Source organism: Ammospiza caudacuta, chromosome 7 (genome assembly GCF_027887145.1).
Source record: "Ammospiza caudacuta isolate bAmmCau1 chromosome 7, bAmmCau1.pri, whole genome shotgun sequence".
NCBI classification, from domain to species: Eukaryota; Metazoa; Chordata; class Aves; order Passeriformes; family Passerellidae; genus Ammospiza; species Ammospiza caudacuta.
The window spans coordinates 9070064-9094413 of NC_080599.1; the positions used below are offsets into that span (position 1 = coordinate 9070064).

A 24350-nucleotide genomic window follows, 5' to 3' on the forward strand; every position below is an offset into this window, starting at 1 on the left:
GAATTGCTTTCTGTCTATGACTGTCTTTTCTTGTCAGAGGGATGTGTTGGGCTCACACTGTAAATTCAGACACACTTCACAAGCGTATTTGACAGAGGTTTAGGTCATACTTGAGGCAGATATTTGTTTTGAAATGTAGAGACTTCAGGGAATCTAACTTCTCTTTCTCTTTCTAAAGCACTTGATTTCTTAGATGTGTGGCAAGCAGGAATGTCTCATTTGGTCTACAAAACTTTACTTACTTTGCTTCTAGCTAAGATCAAGCTGTGGACTGTGTTCAGGGCAGAAGATAACAGTATTTGTCAAACAGATGAGAATAAAACTGGCTGGAACATATGGGATTTGGGTAGAAATATTTCAGGTCTAAGCTTTGAGTAAATAATGATGGGGAAATTTGAGAGAAGAGCTTAAATTTATTGCAGTGCTTTAGAAGAAACTGGGATTAGGTTTCTGTTACTTGAAACACTCAGCACAAAAGCGACGCTCAAAATCTTACAGTTTGTTGCTGAGTTCTGAGGGGGGTCTCTTTCTACTTCTTTTAAGCAGAATCTAACTGTTTCAGACTGGGACAATCACTGATCTAAATCTCAGTAGGAAAAGGGATAGCTATAAATAAAGAAAATCACTTTTTTTGCTTGGGTTAATTTACTACTTGCAGTTTAGCACTCTTTACTAGCTATTGCTTGGGTGTTCAGCTAACTAGCTTGGAAAATGACTTAAGGAAACTGATTAGGTTATTACAGACTTTTTGGTGTTCATATACACTAGGGGAGGTTTAGACATTAATTACATCTGGTCTTTCATAAGCTACTCTATTGATGACTTGGCACTTTACTTTGATCTTTTTTCTTCTGATTCTTTGAAGTGTCTGCAGTTTTTGTTCTTGCTATTTTTGCTCTTCACATACTTGATTCTCGTGGATTACTATAGTAGATATGTTTAAATCTTTTATTTCAGAAGGTTTTCTCATGGATTTAGTATACTGATTAAATGCTAGGGACTAAGGCTATTCAGCATTGCTTTGGGTAGAGGTACTCTCTAGTTCTAAAACTTTAGTTATAATTCTATACAAAACAATTTTGTAAACTAAAGTATGAACTACTCTCGATTGCAATATACTCATTTTGCTCGAGTAAGTTTTAGTCTCAGTTCATTGTCTTTTGGTGTCACTTTTGAAGGGGCTTCTGGGCTTTCTTCACTTGAGAGTGATGGATTTAGGCATTTTGCTCCTTGATTTTGATTGCAGTGAAGGTAGTGAGAAGTACTTGCAGTGGTTTTTCTTACTGTGGTTCTGAAGTCTTCTCTGTAATAGACTTAACATATACATCATTTCTAGGCTATCTAACTCTTTGGTCTAGATGGCTACTAATTTGTTGCACTATTTTGGAAATGAAATGTGATTCTTTATTTGAGGATATTGTGGCTGGAACTCTGAAGCATGGTATTATTTTTTGTAAAAATAATTTGGTTACTTTTTGAGCTTTGACAGTTTTGGTTGGGAATGTTTCTGGCTATTTTGAAAATGTATCTATTAATACTAGTAAATACTGATACCCCCCTTTCCTTGGGAGTTCTGAGAAGTTGATTTGCTGCTGCTGTACAGGCTCATGGCTTCTCTCAGTCTGATTGAGTTTTGGCTTGGGGGGGTACTTTGGGGTTAGTCTGGAGGCAAGGATCACATTGTCGGCTTACTTGAGTGATAGTGGCATATAAATTCTTGACAATGATACAACGATTCTTTCAATTAGATGTGTGTTTTAGAAAGCTTGTGGAAATTACTACTTTAAAGTCAACACTTCATTTCAATGCACTCTGTATCACTTGCAGCTTTGGTCGTTTCAAGAAAGGAGCTACACTCTATAAAAGGCTTTTAAGTAGTTAGGATTTAGTGTGTTTTCTAGTGCTCTTTTTTCACTAGTAACTACGAAAATGGGAAGGGATTACTAGCTCTCTTTCAATGGTAGCTCACTTCTTGCAGTTGTACATCTCTTTTGATTAGTATTATTGTATTATGGCTTACTTTCGAGGAAAATTTGTACTTCACTCTTTGTTGCTTTCTTTGCTTCTTTATCTGCTAGCTCATTTCTTTCTTCTAATTTTAAGCTCACGCTTTGGTGTGCTTTAATATGCTTTTTCAGGTAGCTGAACTGCTTCTAGCAGCTGGATTGTCTCTTCTTTCTTTGTGAGGTCAGCAGTTTTTTCTCTTTCTAGATGGCTTTATGTGCATGCACAATTCTGAATGCCTTTTGCTGTTTCTAAGGCATGGGTCAATGCATTTATCTCAGCTTTCTGTGCAGAGGTACCTGTTGGTAAGGGTCTAGACTCTATTACTTCTCTGCAGGTAGTCACTGTGAACTTTGCAATGTTGCTTTCTACTGGCAATGTAGCTGCTCTTGTCAGTGAACTAGGTTTCTGCATTTTCTGGAGGAGTGTCTTTTAAGTCTGGGCGGCTGGAGTAGGTAGCTTTAATGGTCTCTAGGCAACTATGGTGTACTGCTTCTTTTTGATTTTACTGAGAAAAGAAGCTGGGTTGACAATATTAGTCACTACTATCTCTACATCATCTTATTCTACTATGATGGCCTGGTATTTCAGAAACTTCTGTGGTGAAAGTTAGTGGCTACTCTTTACTTCTAGTACTGCAGACACTGTGTGGGACACTAGCACAGTCATTTTTGTCTCAGGGTAAACTTGCGTGCCTCTTGAATATTCAGCACAATTGTTGCTACAGCTCTGAGGCAACTTGGCCATCCTTTGGCTGTTGCATCTAGTTGCTTAGAGAAGTGAGCAACTACTCTCTGGTATGGACTTAAGTCTTGAGCTAATATTCTAAGGGCTATTCTTTGCGTGGAAAAATAGAAAGAATGCTTTACTTACATTTGGAAGTTTCAAAGCTGGAGCTGACATGAGGGCGCTCTTTAGCTGGTGAAAGGCTCGTGTGGCGTCTTTTGTCTACTGGAGATCTCTGTTTCTATTGGCAATAGGAGCATAGAGGGGTCTGATGAGCAGTCTATAATTATAAACTCACAGCTGGCACTACTCTGCTATGTTTAAGAAGGTTCGGAGTTCTATCATTGTGTGGGGTTTCAGGGTTTGGCATAGGGCTTCTCTGCCTAAAAGTCTGCTGCTCAGCATTCACTTCTTATTCTAGGTAGATTACCTTCTGTTTCACTACTTGTGCTTTTTTCTTTGATACTCTGCGTCCTTGGAGTCCTAGGAAATTCAAAAGGCTTACTGTTCAGGCTTCTCTTGCTTCTCTCGTCTGAGTGGCTACTAGAAGATCGTCTACGTACTGCAACCACTTCTTTTTTCTTGTGGAGCTTCTTGGGACTCTGGGTCTTTGTAAGCTGTTCTCTAATCGGAGTGGGGAATCTTGAAGCTTTCAGGCATATGGACTATGTGAGTTGTGTTTGAATGCAAAAATTTTCTGTCTGGCTTCGTGGATAGGGAGGCAAAAGAAGGCATCTCTTAGGCCTAAAACAGTGAACCAGGTTAGCTCAGGTGTTAAACAAGTTAGTAAAGTATATGGATTTGCTACCACAGGGTATAAATTCTGTGTTATCTTATTGACAGCCCTTAATCCAGTACTATCAGTTATTGGGCTGATTCTTTCTTTATCTTCATTTTGAGGGTACTACTCAGTTCTCACTAGTTGTGTTCTTTCTTTAAGCTTGGTGCTCATGGGGGAGCATCTTTTACTCTCTCTGGTACAGCAGAGGCTCATACTTTTGAAAACACTTATTTACTTATTCTAATATCTCTTTACTAATGTCTTTCTTAATTTCAGTGTCTGTTAATGTTAAGCTTAACATCTTTATATTATTTGCTTCTAGAGTAACCTTTCTCATTTGAGAATGTTTAGTAAATTGAGCAAATCGTACAAAAGCCTTTAGGTACACATAGTACACATGTTACTTTAAAGTTTTGCACAAGCATGCTTTCTCAGACTGGCTAGTTGTTCATTCTTCACACTACAATATAAACTTTCTCCACAGGTACTAAAGCTTTATTTAAAACTGAATATATGACTCTTGTGTCGACAAAAATTCTTCTCTTTTGGGGAGGTTATCTTTACTCTTCTTCTCTTACTTTGGGAGGAGCTTTTAGCAAATCATATGTACTTATTTTGCGAACTGTGATTGCTTTGCATTTCAGCATGATAATCTTTGCTTGATTTTATATGTTGCTATCTTATGCTGCATGCTGAACAACATGTTTGATTTGCTTTCTCTTTGCTTTGTTTTCTTTTTTAAGGGCTAAGACTAGAGGGTGGTCTGATCTTACAGTCTCTTTGCCATTTTGGGTGATTCTTTAAAATAAAAAGACATTTCAGCATACAAAAACTCCATCCTATTTATCTTCTTATTATAAAACAGTACTAACAGCAATGAAGTATTATAAATCTTTTTATTTTCTGAGCTGCTCTTACTGGCAACTTCTTCTCAGTGAGCCCCTCTCAAAAGGGGCTAATTTAGGAACTTGTTTGCGTTTGTTCTGGTCAGTACTTATTATTTATTTCTCTTTGCTTTATTTCGCTTCTACTTAAACTTTTTTACAGACTTTCACAGTAGTTTTTCAATTTTCTTCTTATACACACAGCTCTAGGTGGCAGATGTGATTCTTATACACAAGCTTTAAGACTTTAGGTTCTGAATCTGCTTGACTAGAAACTTCTAATTTACACTCGGGGCATGTGCTTTGACACTTATTAGAACAGCAAAACAGCAATACTAGTGTTTCTCATAAACACTGCACTGCAATAATACTTGCATATTTAGCTTTTGCTCACAGGCTATTCTCGTGTTCTCTGGGGAGACGGGGCAGCTAGAGTTGTCTCTGTGCTCAGGGGACAGCTACTGTCACTTCATACAGCATGCTAGCTTCTTGATGCACTAAAGGCTCTCTGAAATTGCTCACAAAGGCAGGCTCTTCTGTTTGTTACAGAGAACTTTAAATTTCTACAGCAGATTGTTTCTAGTCTAGACTTACTGCAGTACTAACTGAAGTCTCATAAATCTCATAAGTTTCAATAACTAATTCATTTCATTCATCTCTTCTATATAAACTCTGTTTTACAAAATATCAGTCTTTTCTAGTTCTCTTTTTGCACAATCTAATTAAGCACTGTGTCTACTTACACTTGTTCTACTGCTTTGCAAAAAGGCTGTGCTGGTCACAGCCGAAACTCTGATATGCCCACAGACACACACACTTCCCTCCTTTTATTTTAAATTCACTAGAGCTAAGGCTTGAATTGCTGTGAGGGGGAGAATTCTTGGAATTCTTTTAACTTGCTTTATCATAGTTAAGCATAAATTACTGTACTATAGTTTTCTTGTGTAAAATGATACTCTTGTTGCAACAAAATCTTAAAATCTCTACAAACACTATTATACAATCTGAGAATCAAATTACTACAATGCAGCGGAAGAAAATCACCACACAAAATTACTGGGAAAGGGCATATTTTTCAAAGTGCTCACTTTTCTCAACACAACAAAGCATATTATAATTCGGCATTTACTCACATCAATTTTTCTTGGACACAGTCAAAATAACAGCACACAGTCTAGAGATCAAGTCTAAACATCTAAGGCAAAGGAACTCTCTGAGCTCATACTCCCGGTTAAAATGTACTAAATCTACACAAATCACTACATTTAAACACGATAAATACTATCACTGACATTCTTCTACTCGCTTCTCTGCAGGGCACTTCTCTCTCTGCCCCCGCAGCTTGCTGCAGCTGGTGCCTCAGGCCTTACTCGGCTGCTTCAAACACTGGTAGTACTGACTTCTCCACACTGTAGGGTACTGTAGATTTACTCTCTTTTATACACTATACACTTATTACTTGCACGATTACAAACACAGTGCACTGACTACACAATGTACACATTAACTATACAGCAACACAGTGTCTGGACATCACACACACACACAAACAAAACACACACACGCTCAGCAGTTCTGCTCTATCAAAACAATGAACTCTCAATACACACATGCACGGGTTCACTTAGCTCACCTCCAGAGCCACTAGTGGTTCTGCTCTATCAGAACGATGAATTTTCAACACACACATACATGGGTTCACTTGGCTCACTTCTAGAGCTTTTAGCGGTTCTGCTCTATCAGAATGATGAACTCCATCTCTAATACAGCTGCTCCATCAGCTGAACTCAGACGTCTCTGGGTGGTTTACTCTCTTGCTCTCTTTTCTCTCTCCCGGGGGCTCTTCAGTACATACTGTATCTTCTTCTGCAGGCCAGCGGGTCGTTGTCTGTCTCCGCAGGTGGCAAGTTGAGACAAGCGGAGCTTCACTAGGAAAAAAATCTTAGGGCGCGCTTTGGAGGTCTGTCTATCTCTTCTGCCTCTGCGGGGACAGAGAACTCCTGCCTGGCTCGCCATAATGTTTTGCAGAGAAAAGAAGAAACTTCACAACTTAATAGAAGTTGTAAAGCTTGGTATGTTTATTTATGGCGCTGGACGCATACGGAGAAAATTCTCTTCAAAAGGCATGCGTACTCTTGAAGATCTCAGGTCTCTTTTTGTCTCCTCTTCTAAATGCATATGTATACAGTTTCACAATAGGTTCATACATATTCATTCTGCGTGACATTTATCACTAGTTCTTCTTTATTAAAGGAATTCTTAGGTCGGGGGCAAATTGACCTCGTGGTCTTTTCTGGTTTTCTTTCTCTGTCTCTTTGCTGTCTCAGCATGCAAGTTTTTCTTTCAGCTTTGGCCTCACAGACTTTTCACTGCTGCTAGACACTTCACTTAATTCAGAATGGATGTCTACTTTGTCTCATCACCACTTCTGAAGCAGTCAGTCTCTGGCTGCAGGGATCTCCTTAAACTGACCCAGGACAGAACTGATGTGACTGTAAGGATGGCTCTGCTGATGTTTCTGCTTTGGGGGAGGATGTACTGCAGAGCAGGGCTGCCCTGGGCACCGTCAGAGGGACAGGGCAGGACGGCTGCTGCTGCCAGGGACGGCTGCAGGGGGTGAAGCTGGGGCTGCAGCCAGGGCTGCCCAGGGCTGTCCTGCAGAGCAGCTCCTGCAGACTTCAGGGCTCTTCGCCAGCCCAGGGCATGTGCCACCTGCCAGGGGCAGCTATCAGCATGCCTGGCAGCTCCCCATGGACATTGCAGGGGAGCTGTGGGTGCAAAGAGTGACTCCTGCCATGGCAGCTCCTGCTGCTGTGCAGAGGGTGCTGTGTGGGCCAGAGCTGCTCAGAGCTCCAGCTCATGCCCAGCTCATTCCTGAGGGGAATTTTCATGAACTTATTCAGGGCTCGGGTTTCCTGCTTGGGTCTCTGCTTTCCTGAATCTGTGCTCCCACTTTTCCCTGGCTCAGCTTGGTGGCAGTGGAAACTCAGCTGTGCAGGGCAGAGCAGGGGCTGAGACTCTTAAACCATCACACTGAGGATTCCTGGGCACCTCAGCAAGTGCCTGCACCTGCCCAACCTCCAGACCCATCCACCATCAGCTTTCCATGATGCCCAGACTGGGGGAGCTGTTCTTTAATCCCTGCAGGGCCCAGCAGCTGCAGGGCAGGGCTGGCCCAGGGCCTGGGCTGGGCTCTGGCAGCTCTGGCAGGGAAGGAGCCCTGGGCCACAGGAGCAGCAGAGCTGCTGGGACAGCTCCAGCAGCAGAGCCGTGGGCAGGCAGGGAGGGAGGCAATGCTGAGGGAAGCCCTGCTGCAGGGCAGATGTGTCACCTGCCGGGCCTGCCCTGTAGGGCAGACACTGCCCTGAGCAGCACAGCTCTTGTGTCCCCTTGCAGACAGCACAGCCCTCAGCCCGGGGGCTCGGGGCCCTCAGTCCCTCCTGGGCCGGCACAGCAGCCCCAGAGATGAAGGGCATCTCTGTGGCCATGCACCCATTCCCTGCTGACCAGGGCCCGAGGGCCACTGTCCTGCCCTGCTGCTGCCTGGCAGGGGCTGGGCAGGGCTGGCCAGGGAAAGGCTTTTCCTCAGGCCCCGCTCTCTCTCTCTCCTTGCCTTGCCCAGGTGCTGCTGGCATTGCTGAGGGGCTCTCTGCAATGGCAGTTCCAGCTGCAGGGCCAGGCCCAGCGTTTGGGCTCCTCCTGTGCAGGCTGAGCACAGCAATGGGGTGTCCCAGTTCCCTGTGCCCAGGGAGCTCTGGGCAGGGCAGCCTGGGAGGCTGGAAATGAGCCCATTCTCATGACTCTGGGAAAGGCAGGAGCCACTTTGTGTTCCAGGGATCCCTTTGCTGTCAGCTGTGTCTCCTGGCTGTCGAGGGTAACAAGGGAGTGGATCACAGAAAGGTGCAAGTGCAGGGCAGCTGGAAAAGGATAGAGGGACAGAGCAGCTCCCCTCAGTCTGCACTAAGCCTCAGACAATCCTCCTGCCTCGCGGGACTCTCTGTTCTTCCACAGCACAGCAGAATCTCTCATTCTGCCTCCTGTCATCCCCAGCCCTTCACCCAGGCAGCTCCTCTGCCTTAGGTGAACATTCTTTATCCAAGTCCCAACACCAGGCCTGGGCCCTGTTCCCCTGCACTTACTGGGGGTCAGGACTGACTCCCAGCCATCCTGCAGGTGAAGGTCCAACTCCTCACACAGCATTGGCCAGCAGCAATCAGAGCTCCAGTAACAGAGCTGAAGGAAGATCTCTGAGACATGGACAGGAGGAGGTGTTCAGTGACAGGAAAGACTCTATGAGAAAGAGCTTTGACTTTTCTGTGAGAAATCTCCCCCCCCCCCCCCCCCCAATTGCCCTGTCTTTCCTCCTTCTGCAGGTTGAAATGCTCAGACACAGCAAATGTCCAACAGCAGCTCCAGCAGCCACTTCCTCCTGCTGGCATTGGCAGACACGCGGCAGCTGCAGCTCATGCACTTCTGCCTCTTGCTGGGCATCTCCCTGGCTGCCCTCCTGGGCAATGGCCTCATCATCAGTGCCGTAGCCTGCAGCCACCACCTGCACACACCCATGTTCTTCTTCCTGCTCAACCTGGCCCTCAGCGACCTGGGCTCCATCTGCACCACTGTCCCCAAAGCCATGCACAATTCCCTCTGGGACACCAGGAACATCTCCTACTCAGGATGTGCTGTACAGCTGTTTTTCTTTGTGTTATTCCTCTCAGCAGAGTATTTCCTCCTGACCATCATGTGCTACGACCGCTACGTGTCCATCTGCAAACCCCTGCACTACAGGACCCTCCTGGGCAGCAGAGCTTGTGCCCACATGGCAGCAGCTGCCTGGGCCATTGCCTTTCTCAATGCTCTCATGAACACAGCCAATACATTTTCATTGCCCCTGTGTAAAGGTAATGCCCTGGGTCAATTCTTCTGTGAAATCCCCCATATCCTCAAGCTCTCCTGCTCATACTCCTATCTCAGGGAACTTGGGCTCATTGTGATTGGTGCCAGTTTAGCCTTTGGTTGTTTTGTGTTCATTGTTTTCTCCTATGTGCAGATCTTCAGGGCTGTGCTGAGGATCCCCTCTGAGCAGGGATGGCACAAATCCTTTTCCACCTGCCTCCCTCACCTGGCCGTGCTCTCCCTGTTTGTCAGCACTGGCTTTTTTGCCTACCTGAAACCCTCCTCCATTTCCTCCCCATCCCTGGATCTGGCCCTGTCAGTTCTGTATTCGGTGGTGCCTCCAGCCCTGAACCCCTCATCTACAGCCTGAGGAACCAGGAGCTCAAGACTGCAGTCTGGAGACTGATGACTAGACAATGTAAGAAACATTGAACTGCTGGACAGTTTCTGAGAATAATTTGTAATAAAAGTTGTCTTTGATATTTCTTGTTGGCTTCATTTTGGAGCTTCTTTTTCATTGTTTACCATTTTTAATGTTGTCCCTAAACGAAAGCAATCAATTTTGCCATATATCATTTTGTTTCTCCACACTTCCACTGTGACCTGCAGACTGTGTCAGTGAGGAGCTGTGCTCTTGATACCTTTAAATGAAATAAAGGATTCATTTCATATGAAGCTATCAAGAACATAGATCCTCACTGCCACAGTCCAGCAAAGTTTTCGCTGGAGATCCCCCTTTTGTTGCCTTCTCTGCACAGTGCAGCAATGTCTGTGTGCAGAGCTGGGGGCAGATCAGTGCTGGCCCAGCAGCTGTGCTGAGCAGCAGCAGCACTTGGTGTTGCCAGTGCTGCTGCCGTGGCCCTGCCCTACTGCCCTGGTGGCCCTGGTGTTGCTGCAGGGCCTGAGTGCTCTCGGGGCCGGGCACAGCCCTGGGGGTGGCAGTGCCGGGGCTGCAGCAGGGACAGGCCATGGGCACTGCTGGGGCAGCGCTGACACCTCAGGCCAGGCCCTGGGGGCTCCAGGCTCCTTGCCCAGGCTCTCTCAAGAACACGGGCAGGCCAATTCTCAGCACTTAAAAGCCCCGTGAACAGCCCATTGCAGTTGGTGTGGGGACATGGTCCAGAGGCACAAATGCCATCAGCCCCTGGGGCCAGCAAGGGCTGGGGGAACACCAGGGAAACCACTCAGCTTTGTCCGGGCCTCTGCAGTCAGCCAGAAAGTTTGTTCCCATCTGCTGGGAGTTTCCTGTCCCACTGCAGACGCTGTTGCTCAGAGCCAGGGCTGCGTGGCAGCCACTCCCAAACTGCCCTGAGCATTTCCTTTGCTTCATCCTGGCTTTCTTTACTCTGGCACAAATCTCTTCCTGTTGCCCACCCCTGTTCCCTCTCCTGCAAACAGCCCATCCCTGTTTGCCCTTTCGTCTCTGGCCCCACTCCCCATTGCAGTTCCTGACTTGGCACCATGGGAACGTCCCTTGGGCAGCAGGATCATCCTACAAGTGCTGCAGGAATTGTCTGCAGGCTCCTGCAGTGCCTGGTGCTGCTCCCTTGCCAGAGGCACCCCAGGCCAGGGGGGAACATCTGGGCTGCTGTGTCTGGCTCTGGGGGTCCCTGTTCTGGGCAGTGAGGAGGAGCTGCAGAGGCTCTGCAGGACTGACAGGATGGGCTTTGGGGCTGGCAGGAGAAGCTGAGGGACCTGGGCTGCTGGAGCTTCTGAAGAGGAGGCCCAGGTGAGATAGAGTAGAGATCTATTTTGAATTAAGTGAAGTGCCTAGAAGAAGTGAGAAGTCTGTAAAGCCAAAGCTGAAAGAAAAGCCGCATTCCAGAAACAGCAAAGAGACAGAGAAAGAAAAACCGAAATTACCACAAAGTCAATCTGCCCCAGACCTAAGAATTCCTCTGAGAAAAAAGAACTAGTGCTAAATGTCACGCACAATGAATATGTATGAACTTATTGTGAAACTGTATGCATATGCATTTTAACAGGAGATAAAAGAAGACCCAAAATCTTCAGAAGTACGCTTGCCTATTGAAGAAGCTTGCATCCAGCACGCACCGCAATAAAGCATACCGAGCTTTACAACTTTTACGAAGTTGTGAAGTTTCTTCTTTTCTCCGCAAAACATTCTTGGCGAGCCAGGCAGGAGAAAGAGATACTTTCCGTTGCTCATCTTGCAACTGCTCCAAGGGTGGTTTCAGAGAATCCCAGATTCAGCAAGGTTGGAAAAGACCTTGGAGATCATCAAGTCCAACCTGTGTCCTGACACTGCTTGTCTTCCCTGAGCCTCTTCTTCTCCAGGAAAAACAACCCCAGCTGCCTCAGCCACTCCTCAAAGCTCCTGTGTTCCAGACCCCTCCACAACCTTGTTGCCCTTCTCTGGAAATGCTGCAGCCCCTCCATGTCCTTCCTAAATTGGGGAACCCAGAACTGGACACAGCATTTAAGGAGCTGCCCAACCAGTGCTGACCACAGGGGAAGAATCACTGCCCTGCTCCTGCTGGCCACACCATTCCTGATCCAGGCCAGGAGCCATTGGCCTTCTTGCCCACCTGGGCACACTGCTGCCTCATGTCCAGCCTGCTGTCTATCACTCCCTGAAGGTCCCTTTCTGCCTGGCTGCTGTCCAGCCACTCTGTGCCCTGCCTGTAGTGCTACAGGGGTTGTTGTGGCCAAAGTGCAGGACCCAGCACTTGGACTTGTTCAACCTCACCTTGTTGGATTTGGGCCCTGGATCCAGCCTGTCCAGGCCCCTGTGCAGAGCCCTCCTACCCTCCAGCAGATCTACATTTCCAGCCAACTTGGTGTCACCACGGTTCCATGAGGCCCCAGAGTGTCCCAATGGTCTCCATGATTCCATGAGGCCTCCCAGTGTCACAATGTTCCTTTTGGTTCCCTGGCATCCCTTGGTGTCACAATCTCACCATGTCCCCCAAGGCCCTGCATTGTCACAATGGACTCTTGGTTCCACGAGGTCTGGCAGTGCAGCAATGCTCTCCTTGGTTCCACTGTGTCACAATGGCCTCTTGGTCCCAAGGGCCACCACGGTGTCAAACATATTTCCTTCATTGTAGTAGTCCCTGAGGAGCAGCACTGACCCCTTGGTTCCATGGGGCCCTGCAGTGTCACAATGGCCCCATCATGACACCAGATCCTGCTCTGTCACAAAGCTCTGCATGGTTCCACAAGGCCCCGCAGGGTCACAGTGGCCTCTTGGTTCAATGAGGCCTCAGAGTGCCACAATGAATTCCTTGGTGCTGCAGTGTCACAATGGAGCCCTGGTGACACAAGATCCTGCAGTATCACCAGGGACGCGTTCGTTCCACGGGGCACCACAGTGTCACAATTGTTCCCTCAGTTCCCAGAGTCCTTGCAATGCTGCAATGCCCACTTGATTCCATTGTCCCCACGCTCTCCCAAGGGTCTCCTTGGTTCCACAGTGGCACAATGGCCCCTTGGTTCCACAAGGCCCTGCAGTGTCCCAGTGGCCTCTGTGATTCCAGCAGGACCCAGACTGTCTGTCACCATGGACTCCTTGCTTCCATTCAGCCCCACAGTGTCACAATGGCCCCTTGGCTCTGTGCTGCCATGTCACACACAGTGTGACCATTGTCCCATTAGTGCTACCAGGCCCCTTGCTTAGTGTCACAATGGCCCCTTGCTTCCCCAGGGCCTTGCAGCGTCACAATCATCAGAGAATCAACCAGGCTGGAAAGGACCTTGGAGAGCATCAAGTCCAACCTAGAACCCAACATCATCTTTTCACCCAGACCATGGCACTGAGTGCCACATCCAGTCTTTCCTTAAACACTTCCAAGGATGGTATCTTACCTGTTCCTGATCCATAGGGTTCCCAGGGTTTGGATGAGTGAAATGGTGGGTAAGTGGTGGGGACAAAGCATTACTGATCGTCCGCTTTAAAGCTCTAGATTTTAATATTTATTCAGACTGCATTAGAAGGTGCTGTGGTCAATATCAATTGGACATTGCTGATATCAGTCCATAAACAGGAAAAGAAAACTTAACAGGATAAATCAATTCTCTCTTCATTGTTTTCAATACAGTATGTTCAGTTTGAATACACTTCAGAAATGTGTCTAATTAACCACGAAAGAATTGAAAACCTAGAGTATTCCCTGTGGCTTTTCTTTTTCAGGTGTTGTGAAGAAATGTTTATGAGCCTTTTCCCATGAATTCCTGAACTGAAGAGCTCAAGAAAGAAGAGGCCTCTGCAGGAGGAAAATTCATCATCAAATGCCAAGAAGCTGAGAACCAATCCCCATCAGAGCAGCAATGGACAGAAATGGGCACAGCTTTGTGGCTGCCCCAGCTTTGGCATGGGCCCTGGGCCTGGAGCAGGAGCAGCTCTTGAGGGCCCCAAGGCCAGGGCTCTTGTGCTGCCCTGGGCAGATGGGATGGCAGCAGGGGCTGCAGAGCCCTCAGCACCTCAGCCCGAGGGGAGCAGGGCAGCCAGGGAGCCTCCTTTGGCCTTGGCCAAGCACCTTCCCCCATGGCTGGGGCTGAGTCCTGTGGCAGCTGCAGCTGCTGCTGTGCCCTTGCCAGGGGCTGAGGCCGTGGGGCAGTGCCCAGAGCAGCCTGGCCTGAGCAGAGCTGTGGGGCCAGAGCTGGCTGGGCTGGGCTGGGGGGAGGCCCTTGGCGCTGCCCAGAGCTCAGGGCGGCTGGCAGAGCTTGCAGGGAGCTGGGCTGGGCTCAGAGAGCCTGGCCCAGAAACCATCAGTGTCCATCTCAGCCTGGCTGAGCGTGTAGGGGCAGGACTCAGGCCAGGCCTTGTGGGGCAGGGCCAGCGCCTGTGCAAGGCATTGCAAACAGGCAAGTGGCCCAGAGAGGAGGCTGCTCTGTGCCCTTGGTGGCATGGACAGAGCAGGGAGGGGGCCCAGGACATTTGTCAGTGCCAGCCTCTGTGCCCAGCCCTTGGCAGCTCTGGCTGCTGAGCTCAGCTTTGGCCTAGGCTGAGTTTGGCTGTGGCCCAGCTCCATCCTCCTGCAGGTCTCAGGGCCTGTTTCGGGCCATGGCCAGCCCTGGCTGCCTCTCTGCTGGTCCAGAGGCTGGCAGAGCCTGAGGCAGGGCTGTCTGTGCCAGCCCCAGAGGGGCCACAGGCTCTGCAGGAGCTGGCAGAGGCTGCCCAGCAGGTAGGCCATGGGGCACAGAGCCCCAAGGCTGCTGTGGGCACCACGGCACGGGGGCCGTTCCCAGCCGCAATGCTCCTGGCCTGGGCTGGGCCTGCACAGGGGCTGGGCCACCATGGCTGGGCCAGCACAGGGCTACAAAGGGGCCACGCAGCCACTGCCGGGGCTGACAGCAAGGCCAGGCACATACAGGGAATTGCTGAGCATTGTCTGTGCTGGCCAGGCCTGACTGTGCCAAAGGCAGAGCTCAGCTGCCCTTGGGGGCTGCAGGAACAGTCCAGAGCCCAAAGAGCCTCCATGTCTTTCCTGGAGATCAAGGCTGCAGGAGGGAAATGCAGGGCTGCTGCGGGATGGGGAGGGCATTGAATTCCAGCACACACCTCAGCTCTCTGATGATCCTGGCACCATGCTGGGCCCTGTTTCAAACTGGAACAAGACTGACATAAAACTACAACTAAGTTGTCTTTGTCTAAAATCCTTCCTGTATGGAAATCCCTTGTGGATGGTGGACATGTCATATGTTTCTGGAATGTCACATGGAGAAGAGGGAAGGGTTTTGGTTTTTATTAAATTTTATCATATTCACATTTTTACCTGTGCCATGAAGAGAAACTTCGTGTGCATCTGAGTCCCACCAGTTCCTGACTCCCAAAGGACACAAACCTGATGAGTTGTGGTTCCCACTCCAGTGGCTGCACTTGCACCTCCTTCCATAGCCAGAGCAGAGCTCCCTTGTCCCAGAAAGAGCCTGGCAAATGAGGGATGAAGGAAACAGGACAGGCTGTGGGGATCAGGGGCAGGGCAGAGCCCAGCAGAGGAATGACTTTTGTATTGGATGGAGCTGTGCCTCCCCTTGGCTTTGTTGGCTGACAAGAAATGAACATCCCTCTGTGTCTCGGGCAGCTTCTTCTCCAAGGAAAGCAGGTGGGAGTTGGAGCCAAGGAGCTGAAAGCTGCAGGTGCAGCCTGGGCTGGAGGGAGCTCAGATTTGCACAAGGCTGCTCTGAGTGCCAGGGCTTGGATGGGGGAAATGGTGGGGTGGAGGTAGGGACAGAGTCTGATTGTCAGCCATGAAGGGTCTTGATTTCATATCTATTCAAACTGCATGAGGAGGTACTTGGATTCAGTGTCAGCTGGAGATAGGATGTATCAATTAATTGACAGGGGAAAAAACCATAATTTTACCTAAGTAATCGTTTCTCACTGTCTTTTTAAAGAGAATCTATTCAACTTCAATAGACTACTGGAATTCGACTAATTAACCACAAAAGATTTGAAAATTAAAATCAAATTACTCCCAGAGGCTTGGCTTGTTTAGGTGTTCTGAATGTTAATGAGCCCTGGGACACTGAATTCCTGCACTCAAGAGATGAAGGCTGAACAAGCTTCTGGAGCAGGAAAATTCAGAAGCAACCTCCAAGGTGTTGAGGATGTCAGCAGCCCCTACTGAGGCCATCCCTGCCCAGAGACCGTGGGGGAATGGGCAGACAAGGAGAGCATCCCTGGGGCTGGGGCAGCACAACTCAGAGGCACTGGTGGATCCAGCTGGGAAGTGGAGTGTGGAATGTGGCTGGAAAAGCCCTGCCTGGGCTGTGCCCAGCAGGACACACAAGCCCTGACTCCCATTCCCAAAAAACTCTCTCAAGGAGACATTTAAAAGGAATTAGAATTGTTTGTGTCCTCTGAGTAGGATGTACTGGAGAAATACCAGCAAGAGATTTTCAGGACCCCAAAACAACAAAACAGACTTTGCTGGTAACTTCACAAAATGAGAGAAATTTTAGCAACTGGTTTAAAACGACATTCAATCAACACAGAACACTTCTTAAAGCACTGACTTGGCCCATTCAACTTCACAAACTCTTAGCTATTTGAATTTTACATTACTCAAATTTACAAAAGGACAGAAATAGAAGGAAATGACAGAAAGAGGGAAAGGCAAAAAAATACAGAAGAGCACAAACAGAGGTACCAACTCCTGGATTCCAGCACATTTCAGATGGAAATTCCAAGAGCAGGTAAGGTCAAGATGTGTGCTTGCCTTGTGGTCAGCCTTCAATACCCCTTGGTCTCCCTGGGCCCTTCCCCCAGGTGGGCCTTGGGCTCATTTGGTCCCTCAGGAGCTGGGCTGGGGCTGCAGAGGTGGCTGTGGAGCATTGCCTGTGCTGTGCCAGGGACTGGCAGACACTGCTGGGCTGGGATAGAGGCTCTGGGGGGATTGGGGTTCCAGGGCAGGGCAGGGCTGGGGTTCCAGGGCTGGGCAGGGCTGGACCTGCCCCTTCCTCCCCCCCCACCCCTGACAAAATGTTTTCAGCCAACAATCTCCTCCAGTCTGTCACAATGGACAATGTTGGAGGTGAAATCCCAATCTCGGCCATGGGCACCTGGACTAGAAGGACAGTTCTTTCCCAAAGTTAGGAAATCACAGAGCCTTCCCCAGAGTTTTGGGGACAGATGAAATGTGACCCTTGTGAAACCATTACCAGCCAGATTTTTCCTGACAATCTTCCTATTGGAACAATCTCTGGATATATGGAATTTTGGAGGTGAAATCCCAATTCTGGCCATGGGTGTCTGGAGGAGAAGGCCAGTTCTTTTCCATGAGAAGGAAAGCACAGAGCCCCAGTATTTCAATAGCAGATGAGGAGACTCTCAATGTGCCAAGGTCAGCTGGACCAGTCAGGCACAATCGCCTGTTGATTACAAGAAGACCTGCAGTGTCACAATGGACCCTTGGTTCAATGAAGTCCAGCATTGTCACAGTGGTCCGTAGGTTTCATAAGGCCCAGTGGTGTCACAATGGTCCCAACGAATCCATGAGGCTTTGCAGTGTCACAATGGTCTCCGTAGCTCTCCAGGTCCCACAATATCACGTGACTCCTCTGTTCCATGAGCCCTGAAATGTCACAATTGACCTTTGGACCCTGGGGTTTTCTAGTGTCACAATGTTCTCCTTTGGGTCAACAATGTCACAAGGGACCAATTATGACACGAGGCCCCACAGTGTCACAATGGTTGGTTCCATGCAGCCCTGCAGTGTCCCAAAGGCCTCTTGGTTTCACAAGGCCCCACAGTATCACAATGGTCCTCTTGGCTCTGTAAGGAACCCCAGGGTCACAATGGTCTCACTGGTTCCATGAGGCTCCACAGAGTCACGGTGGACCCTTGGTTTGATGGGGCCTGCCAGTGTCACAACAATCCCTACATTCATGGAGCCACACACTATCACTACAATTCCCTTGTTCCATGAGGCTCAGCAATGTCACAGTGCTCTCCATGATTCCATGAGGCCCCACAGTGTCACAATGGTCCCTTGGTCTCACAGGGCCCCACAGTGTCACAATGGTCCCTTGGTCTCACAGGTCCCCACAGTGTCACAGTTGTCCCTTGGTCTCACAGGGCCCCACAGTGTCACAATGGTCCCTTGGTCTTACAGGGCCCCACCATGTCACAATGGTCCCTTGGTTCCATGGGCCCTGTGCTGCTGCATTCCCCCCTCCCCTTCTCAGGCTGCCCTGCCAGCTGACAAATGCTCCTTGGGCCTTGGCCTTGGCCAACAGCCGCTGGGCTCAGCTCCTCTGCTGCTCATCACAAACACTGTCTGCTCCAGGCACTGCTGCTGCCCAGCCAGCTCCTGGTTCCTTTATCAGCAGCCCTGGGAACTGTTTTTGTTCCCTCAGTGGCACAACATCCCTGTTCTCACACTGCCAAAGAAAGCTGTTGGTGCCAAGGGCAGCCAGGATGAACCATTGCTGGGACTGCAGCCCCTCTCTTGGGGCCCTGCAAACAGCGCTCCAAAAGGAGCCCTTGGAGCTCTCCTGGGCCAGCGACTCCCTCTGAGTGGGGCCTCTCCCAGCCGGGAACTCTCCCATTTGCTGCACTTGGGGATCCCAAACAACGACGGAGCCTGGGCCGATCTCCCCACTCCTCCAGGCTCAGCCCTTTGCCTGCTGGGGAGATGGCAAAGGATCCACAGGGAGCATTCCCTGCCCTCAGGGGAATTTTTCACAGGTGCCTTGCACTGACTCTTTGTATCTGTGTGCACACAGGAGTGCCTGTGCTGGGGAAATGTGGCAGAAATGCTGCTCTCTGAGGGGTTTGAGTGCCTTGGATAGCTGAGTCAGTCAGGCCTTTAAGTAAGGTCAAGTCATGAGGTCTAAGCTAAGTCAAATGCTTCTAAGAATTGTTCTTTTGCTACATTATGTTAAATATAACTTATAAGCTAAGTTGAATATTGTAAAGTTTTATTCCTCTGTTAAATTTCTAACATAGGTTTTAAGTTAGGTTAAATAGTGTTAAGTGCTGTTCTTTTGCTAAATTGTGTAGTTGACTGTATCAGTTAAAATTAAGGTACGAGATAAGTCCTGTTAAGTTTGAGGTCTGTTAAACTTTTGGCCCATATTCCTTTTATCCTTGCCCTCACTGTCCTTGTGTCTCACACACACACAGGGACTGTTCTCGGTTCATTTCTGGTTTGATTGCCTGGATTTGGTTTGGTTTTGTTGTTGCTTTGTTTCCTTGGTGTGCCTGAAGTGTCCCCTCAGGAGCAGAATGACTCTTGCCAAGGAACTTTGTGCTGCTTGAAATAAACAGGGCCAGGAGACTTCTTCTCCTTTTAATGCCTTTACTATAAGTGATCAGCTCAGGATTGGGCAGCTCGGCGGGGCTGCAGTCCCCGTCGTCTCTCCCAGGGCGACTCAGAGGAGGAGGACAACATGCACAGCTTTGTCCACCAGGGGCAGAGCTGGGGGTCCGGTCCTCGTGGGAGCCTTTAGGGCATCAACACCCTCTGATGTTGGATTGGTCTCAGTCTCACTTCCTCCCAGACCCGGCCCGGGGGCTCTCGAACGCAGGGTGAGGAACAACGAAGGTTTTCAGCATCTCTGCAGGCCCAGCACTCCGCTCCTCTCATCCAGACATCACTCCAATCTCTCAACTCTGAGCTGGCTCGTTGTTTTTGGGGTTTTCTCAGCGCATTCGGAGCAGGGGTCCCACACAGCATGCTGGTCCTTGGAGTATTTTGCACATCCCTCCCCTCCAAAGTCTCTTCTCCTCGCTGTTCGGGATGTCCTCACCCTTCACTGTCTCAGAGCAGGGCCATTACCTCGCCCCAGCCAGGGCTTTCAGTGATACAGAAACAACCATTAACAACAGCGACCCGTAACTACCATAACACAGGCAGAACCCCAGCAGCAACAGTGGTAACCTTTTTCTCACAGAAAAAATCAACAGAATTTTTGTGCATAACAGTCCCCCCTCTTTCTCTTTGATCAAGCTTAAATTTGAAGCTCGTATTAACTTACAATTTTTGATTTGTGGGTTTCCCATTTAATTTCTTGAATCGGCTGTAAATTTCTTGTGCACTTTGGTAATCACGGTTACTTAACTTTGTCACTTTCCTTGGTTTCTTTAGGTTGGTCTGCACGGCAAATGCTGTTTTAGTGAAACAGATAAATAAGCACAGTAAAAAGAGCAATCCTCCAAGTACACACACAGTGAAGAAAACTACTCTTTCCCATCCATCCTTTTTGAAAATCTCTGGGTTCTCCCACCCACTGGAATCAAGTGTTTTGGGTCCAAAAATGAGAAATTTGTAACAAAAAAAAAAAAGGGGGGGGGGGAATTTGGGTCCAAAAAAGGGAAATTTGGGACTAAAAAGGGAAAATTTGGTTCAAAAATGGAGGATTTGGGGCCAAGAATGGAGAATTTGGGCTGAAAATGGGAGAATTTGGGTCCAAAAGAGGGAAATTTGTACCAAAAAAGGAGAATTCGGGTCTAAAAGGGGAATTTGGGTGCTCAGGTGGGAAGATTGGGCTCCACAAGGGAAATTTGGGCTGAAAAAAGGGAAAATTTGGGCTCAAAAAGGAGAATTTGGGTCTAAAAGGGGAATTTGGGTGCTCAGGTGAGAAGTCTGGATCTAAAAAAGGGGAATTTTAGTCTAAAAAAGGGAAAAATTGGACCAAAGAAGGGGAATTTGGGGCCAAAAAGGGAAATTGGGGACTGAAAAAGGAGAATTTGTGTCAAGGAAGGGAAAGTTTGGGGTCAAAAATGGGAATTTGGGGGATTTTGGGTGTCCCAAGGGGGGAATTTGGGGGATTTTGGAGAATTTGGGGGATTTGGGGTGTCCTGAGGGGGGATTTGGGGGAGTTTGAGGCATTTTGGGGAAGTTTGGGTTTCCTGAGAGGGGAATTTTGGGGGAATTTGGGGGGAATTCATGGGAATTTGGGTGTCCTGAGGAGGAAATTTGGAGGATTTTGGGGGGGATTTGGGGTGTCCTGAGGGATAATACGGGGGATTTTGGGGAATTTGGGGGAATTTGGGAGGGTTTTTGGAGGATTTTGGGGGGGATTTGGGGTGTCCTGAGGGGGAATTTGAGGGGATTTTGGGGGAATTTGAGGGACTTTGGGTGTCCTGAGGGGGATTTTGGGGGAGTTTGGATGTCTTGAGGGGGGAATTTGGGGAAGAATTTGGGGCATCCTGAGGGGGAATTTTGGGGGGAATTTGAGGAAATTTGGGTGTCCTAAGGGGTTTTTTAGTGGGATTCAGGTTGTCCTGTGGAGGGAATTTGGGAAATTTTGGGGAAATTGGGGGAATTTTGGGGAAATTTGGTGGAGTTTATGGGAATTTGGGGGATTTTGGGGGGAATTTGGGCATCCTGAGGGGGAAATTTGGGGCATTTTTGGGGAGTTTGGGTGTTCTGAGGGAGAATTTGGGCGATTTTGGATGTTCTGAGGGGGAGTTTGGGGAAATTTGGAGACTTTGGGGATTTTGAGGGATTTTAGGTGTCCTGAGGGGGGGATTTGGGAGAATTTGGGGGTTCTGAGAGGAAATTTTGGAGGATTTGAGAGGAATTTGGGGGATTTTTGTTGTCCGGATGGGGGAATTTGGGTTATTTTGGGGAATTTTGGGTTTCCTGAGGGGGAAGTTTGGGGGAATTTGGGTGTCCTGAGGGGGGAATTTGGGGGAATTTTGAGGGATTTGGGGGATCTAGGGAGAAATTTCGAGGATTTTGAGGGAATTTGTGGAATTTTGGGAGGAATTTGGGGGATTTGGGGTGTTCTGAGGGGGAATTTGAGGAATTTGGGAGAATTTGGGTGTTCTGAGAGGGAATTTTGGGGAAATTTGGAGGATTTTGGGTGTCCTGAGGGGGGATTTTGAGGGAATTTGGGGGAAGGAATTTGGAGGAAGTTGAGTGCCCTGAAGGGCAAATTTGGGGAATTTTGGGGCAATTTGAAGGATTTTGGAGGGAATTTGGGGGATTTTTGAGGCATTTTGGGGATTTTGGGTGTCCAGAGGGGGGAATTTGGGGATTTTGGGGGAAATTGAGACATTTTGGGTGTCCTGAGTGTGGATTTTCGAGGCAATTTGGGGGACATCTGGGGAGTTTTTGGTTTCCTGAGGAGGAAATTTGGGGTGTCCTGAGGGGGAATTTGAGGGATTTTGGGGGGAATGTATGGGATTTGGGTGTCTTAAGGGGGAATTTGGGGGATTTTGGGTGTCCTGAGGGGGAGTTTGTGGATTTTGGAGAGATTTGGGGGATCCTGAGGGGGAATTTTGGGAGATTTTGGGGAAATTGGGGGATTTGGGGCATTTTGGGGCATTTTGGGTGTCCTGAGGGGGAATTTGAGGAATTTTGGGGTAATTTGGGATTTTGGGGTGTCCTGAGGGTGAATTTGGGGGATTTTTGGAGGAATTTGGGGGAGAATCTGGGGAATTTTGGAGGATTTTTGATGTCCTGAGGGGGAATTTGAGGGAATTTAGAGAGTTTTGGGGGAATTTTGGAGGAATTTGGGGGATTTTGAGAAAATTTGGGGGAATTTGGGAGATCGTGTGGAGATTTTTTTGATTTGGGGTGTCCTGAGAGGTGAATTTGAGGGGATTTGGGAGAATTTGATTATTCTGAGAGGGAATTTTTGGGGGAATTTGGGGCATTTTGGAGGATTTTGGTGGAATTTGGGTGTCCTGAGGGGGAATTTGGAGAATTTGAGAGGAAATTGTGGCATTTTTGTTCTCCTGAGGGGGAATTTGGGAAAATTTGGAGATTTTGGGTGGAATTTGGGGGATTTTAGGTGTCCGGAGGGGGAATTAGGGTGTCCTGAGGGGGGAATTTGGGAGATTTGGGGGAAATTGGGGGATTTGGAGCATTTTGGGGGATTTTAGGTGTCCTTAGAGGGGATTTTGGGGGAATTTGGGGAATTTTGGGGAGATTTTTGTGGATTTTTGGCTGTCCTGAGGGGGAATTTGGGGATGATTGGAGGAATTTGGGGAAGAATCTGGGGAATTTTGGAGGATTTTTGATGTCCTGAGGGGGAATTTGAGGGAATTTAGAGGATTTTGGGGATTTTGAGGGATTTGGGGCAGTTTGGAAAATTTGGGGCATCCTGAGGGAGAATTTGGGGGCATTTTGGGGGATTTTTTGTTTCCTGAGGGAGGAATTTGGGGAAATTTGGAGAATCTGGGGCATTTTGGGTGTCCTGAGGGGGGAATTTGGGGATTTGGGGGAAATTTGGGGAATTTTAGAGGAATTTGGGAGATTTCTGTTGTCCTGAGGGGGAATTTGGGTTATTTTGGAGAAATTTGGGGGAATTTGGGTGTCCTGAGGGGATAACTGGGGAAATTTGGAGGATTTGGGGGAATTTGGGGCACTTTGGGTGTCTTGAGGGGGAATTTGGGGATTTTGGGGCAATTTGGGGGATCCTGAGGGGGAAATTTGGGAGATTTTTGGGAAATTGGGGAATTTGGGGGAAATTTGGGGCATTTTGGGGGTATCTGTGGGATTTGGGGTGTCCTGAGGGGCAATTTGAGAGATTTTGGGGGGAATTTGAGGGGGAGATTAGGGGGATTTGGGGGGGACTCTGAGGGGGAAGCTGGGCGATTTTGGGGAAATTTGGAGGATTTTTGGGGGGAATTTGGGGCATTTGGGGGGAATTTGGGGGATTTTGAGTGTCCTGAAGTGGCAGGTTGGGATTTTGGAGGAATTTTGGGGTGTCCTGAGGGGGGAATTTGGTGGGAAACTTCAGGTGTCCAGAGGAGAGGAATTTGGGGGGGGGGGGGGAATTTTAAGGATTTTGGGGGAATTTTGGGGGAGTTCGCTTGTCCTGAGGGGGGATTTGGGATAATTTGTGGGATTTTGTGGGATTTTATAGGATTCTGTGTAATTTTCCCCTCAGAAAGTGTCCCCGGCCGGGCTCCCCACACGCTTGGCCCACCCCACCCGCTTCTCCCCCGATGACAAATTCTGGCAGCACCGCCTGGCCCTGAAACGGAGATTCAGGGTCCTGCCCACCCAGCGGGGCCGGGCCCTGCTCTGAGGGACCCCAAAAACCCCCCAAAAAACCCCAAATACCCCCAAAAATCCCCGGTGGAGGAGATGGAGCTCAGTCAAACGCGCTGAGCTGAACTCAATGGGAGGGAGGGGTTAAACAGGGGGAAATTGCGAATATTAAAGGATTTGGGAGCTCAGAGGTGTCTGAGTGTTGGTGGTCAAAGAAATTTGGGGTTTTTTCGTTGTTTTGAGGGGTTTTTGGGGTGTGGGAGGGAATTAACGGCGATCTGTGGGGCGCGGGGGCTGATGGGAGTTGGAGGCGTGGCTATAATGAGGCTCTATGGGGCGCGGGGGATGATGGGAGTTGTATGCGCGGATATAATGGAGATGTGGGCGCGGGTATAATGGGGCTCAACGGAGAGCGGGGGTTGATTGGAGATGTAGGCACGGGTATAATAGGGATCTGTGGAGCGTGAGGGATGATGGGAGTTGTATGCACGGGTATAATAGAGCTCTAGAGGTCTTAGGGGATGATGGGAGTTGTATGCACGGATATAATAGGGCTCTATGGGGCGCGGGGGATGATGGGAGTTGTTTGCATGGATATAATAGGGATCCATGGGGCGCAGGTGATGATGGGAGTTGGAGGCG

The 24350-nt window shown here is 48.6% G+C and overlaps 1 protein-coding gene across 1 annotated transcript; it reads left to right on the top strand.

The window, feature by feature from the left end:
- Window positions 1-9175: 9175 nt before the first annotated feature.
- Window positions 9176-23745, top strand: LOC131559627 (olfactory receptor 14J1-like; the record flags this gene model as incomplete). Its single annotated transcript, XM_058808043.1, has 2 exons — window positions 9176-9634; window positions 23605-23745. Coding segments are annotated over 2 exons (600 nt in total), but the record flags the coding sequence as incomplete, so codon positions are not given.
- Window positions 23746-24350: the final 605 nt, after the last annotated feature.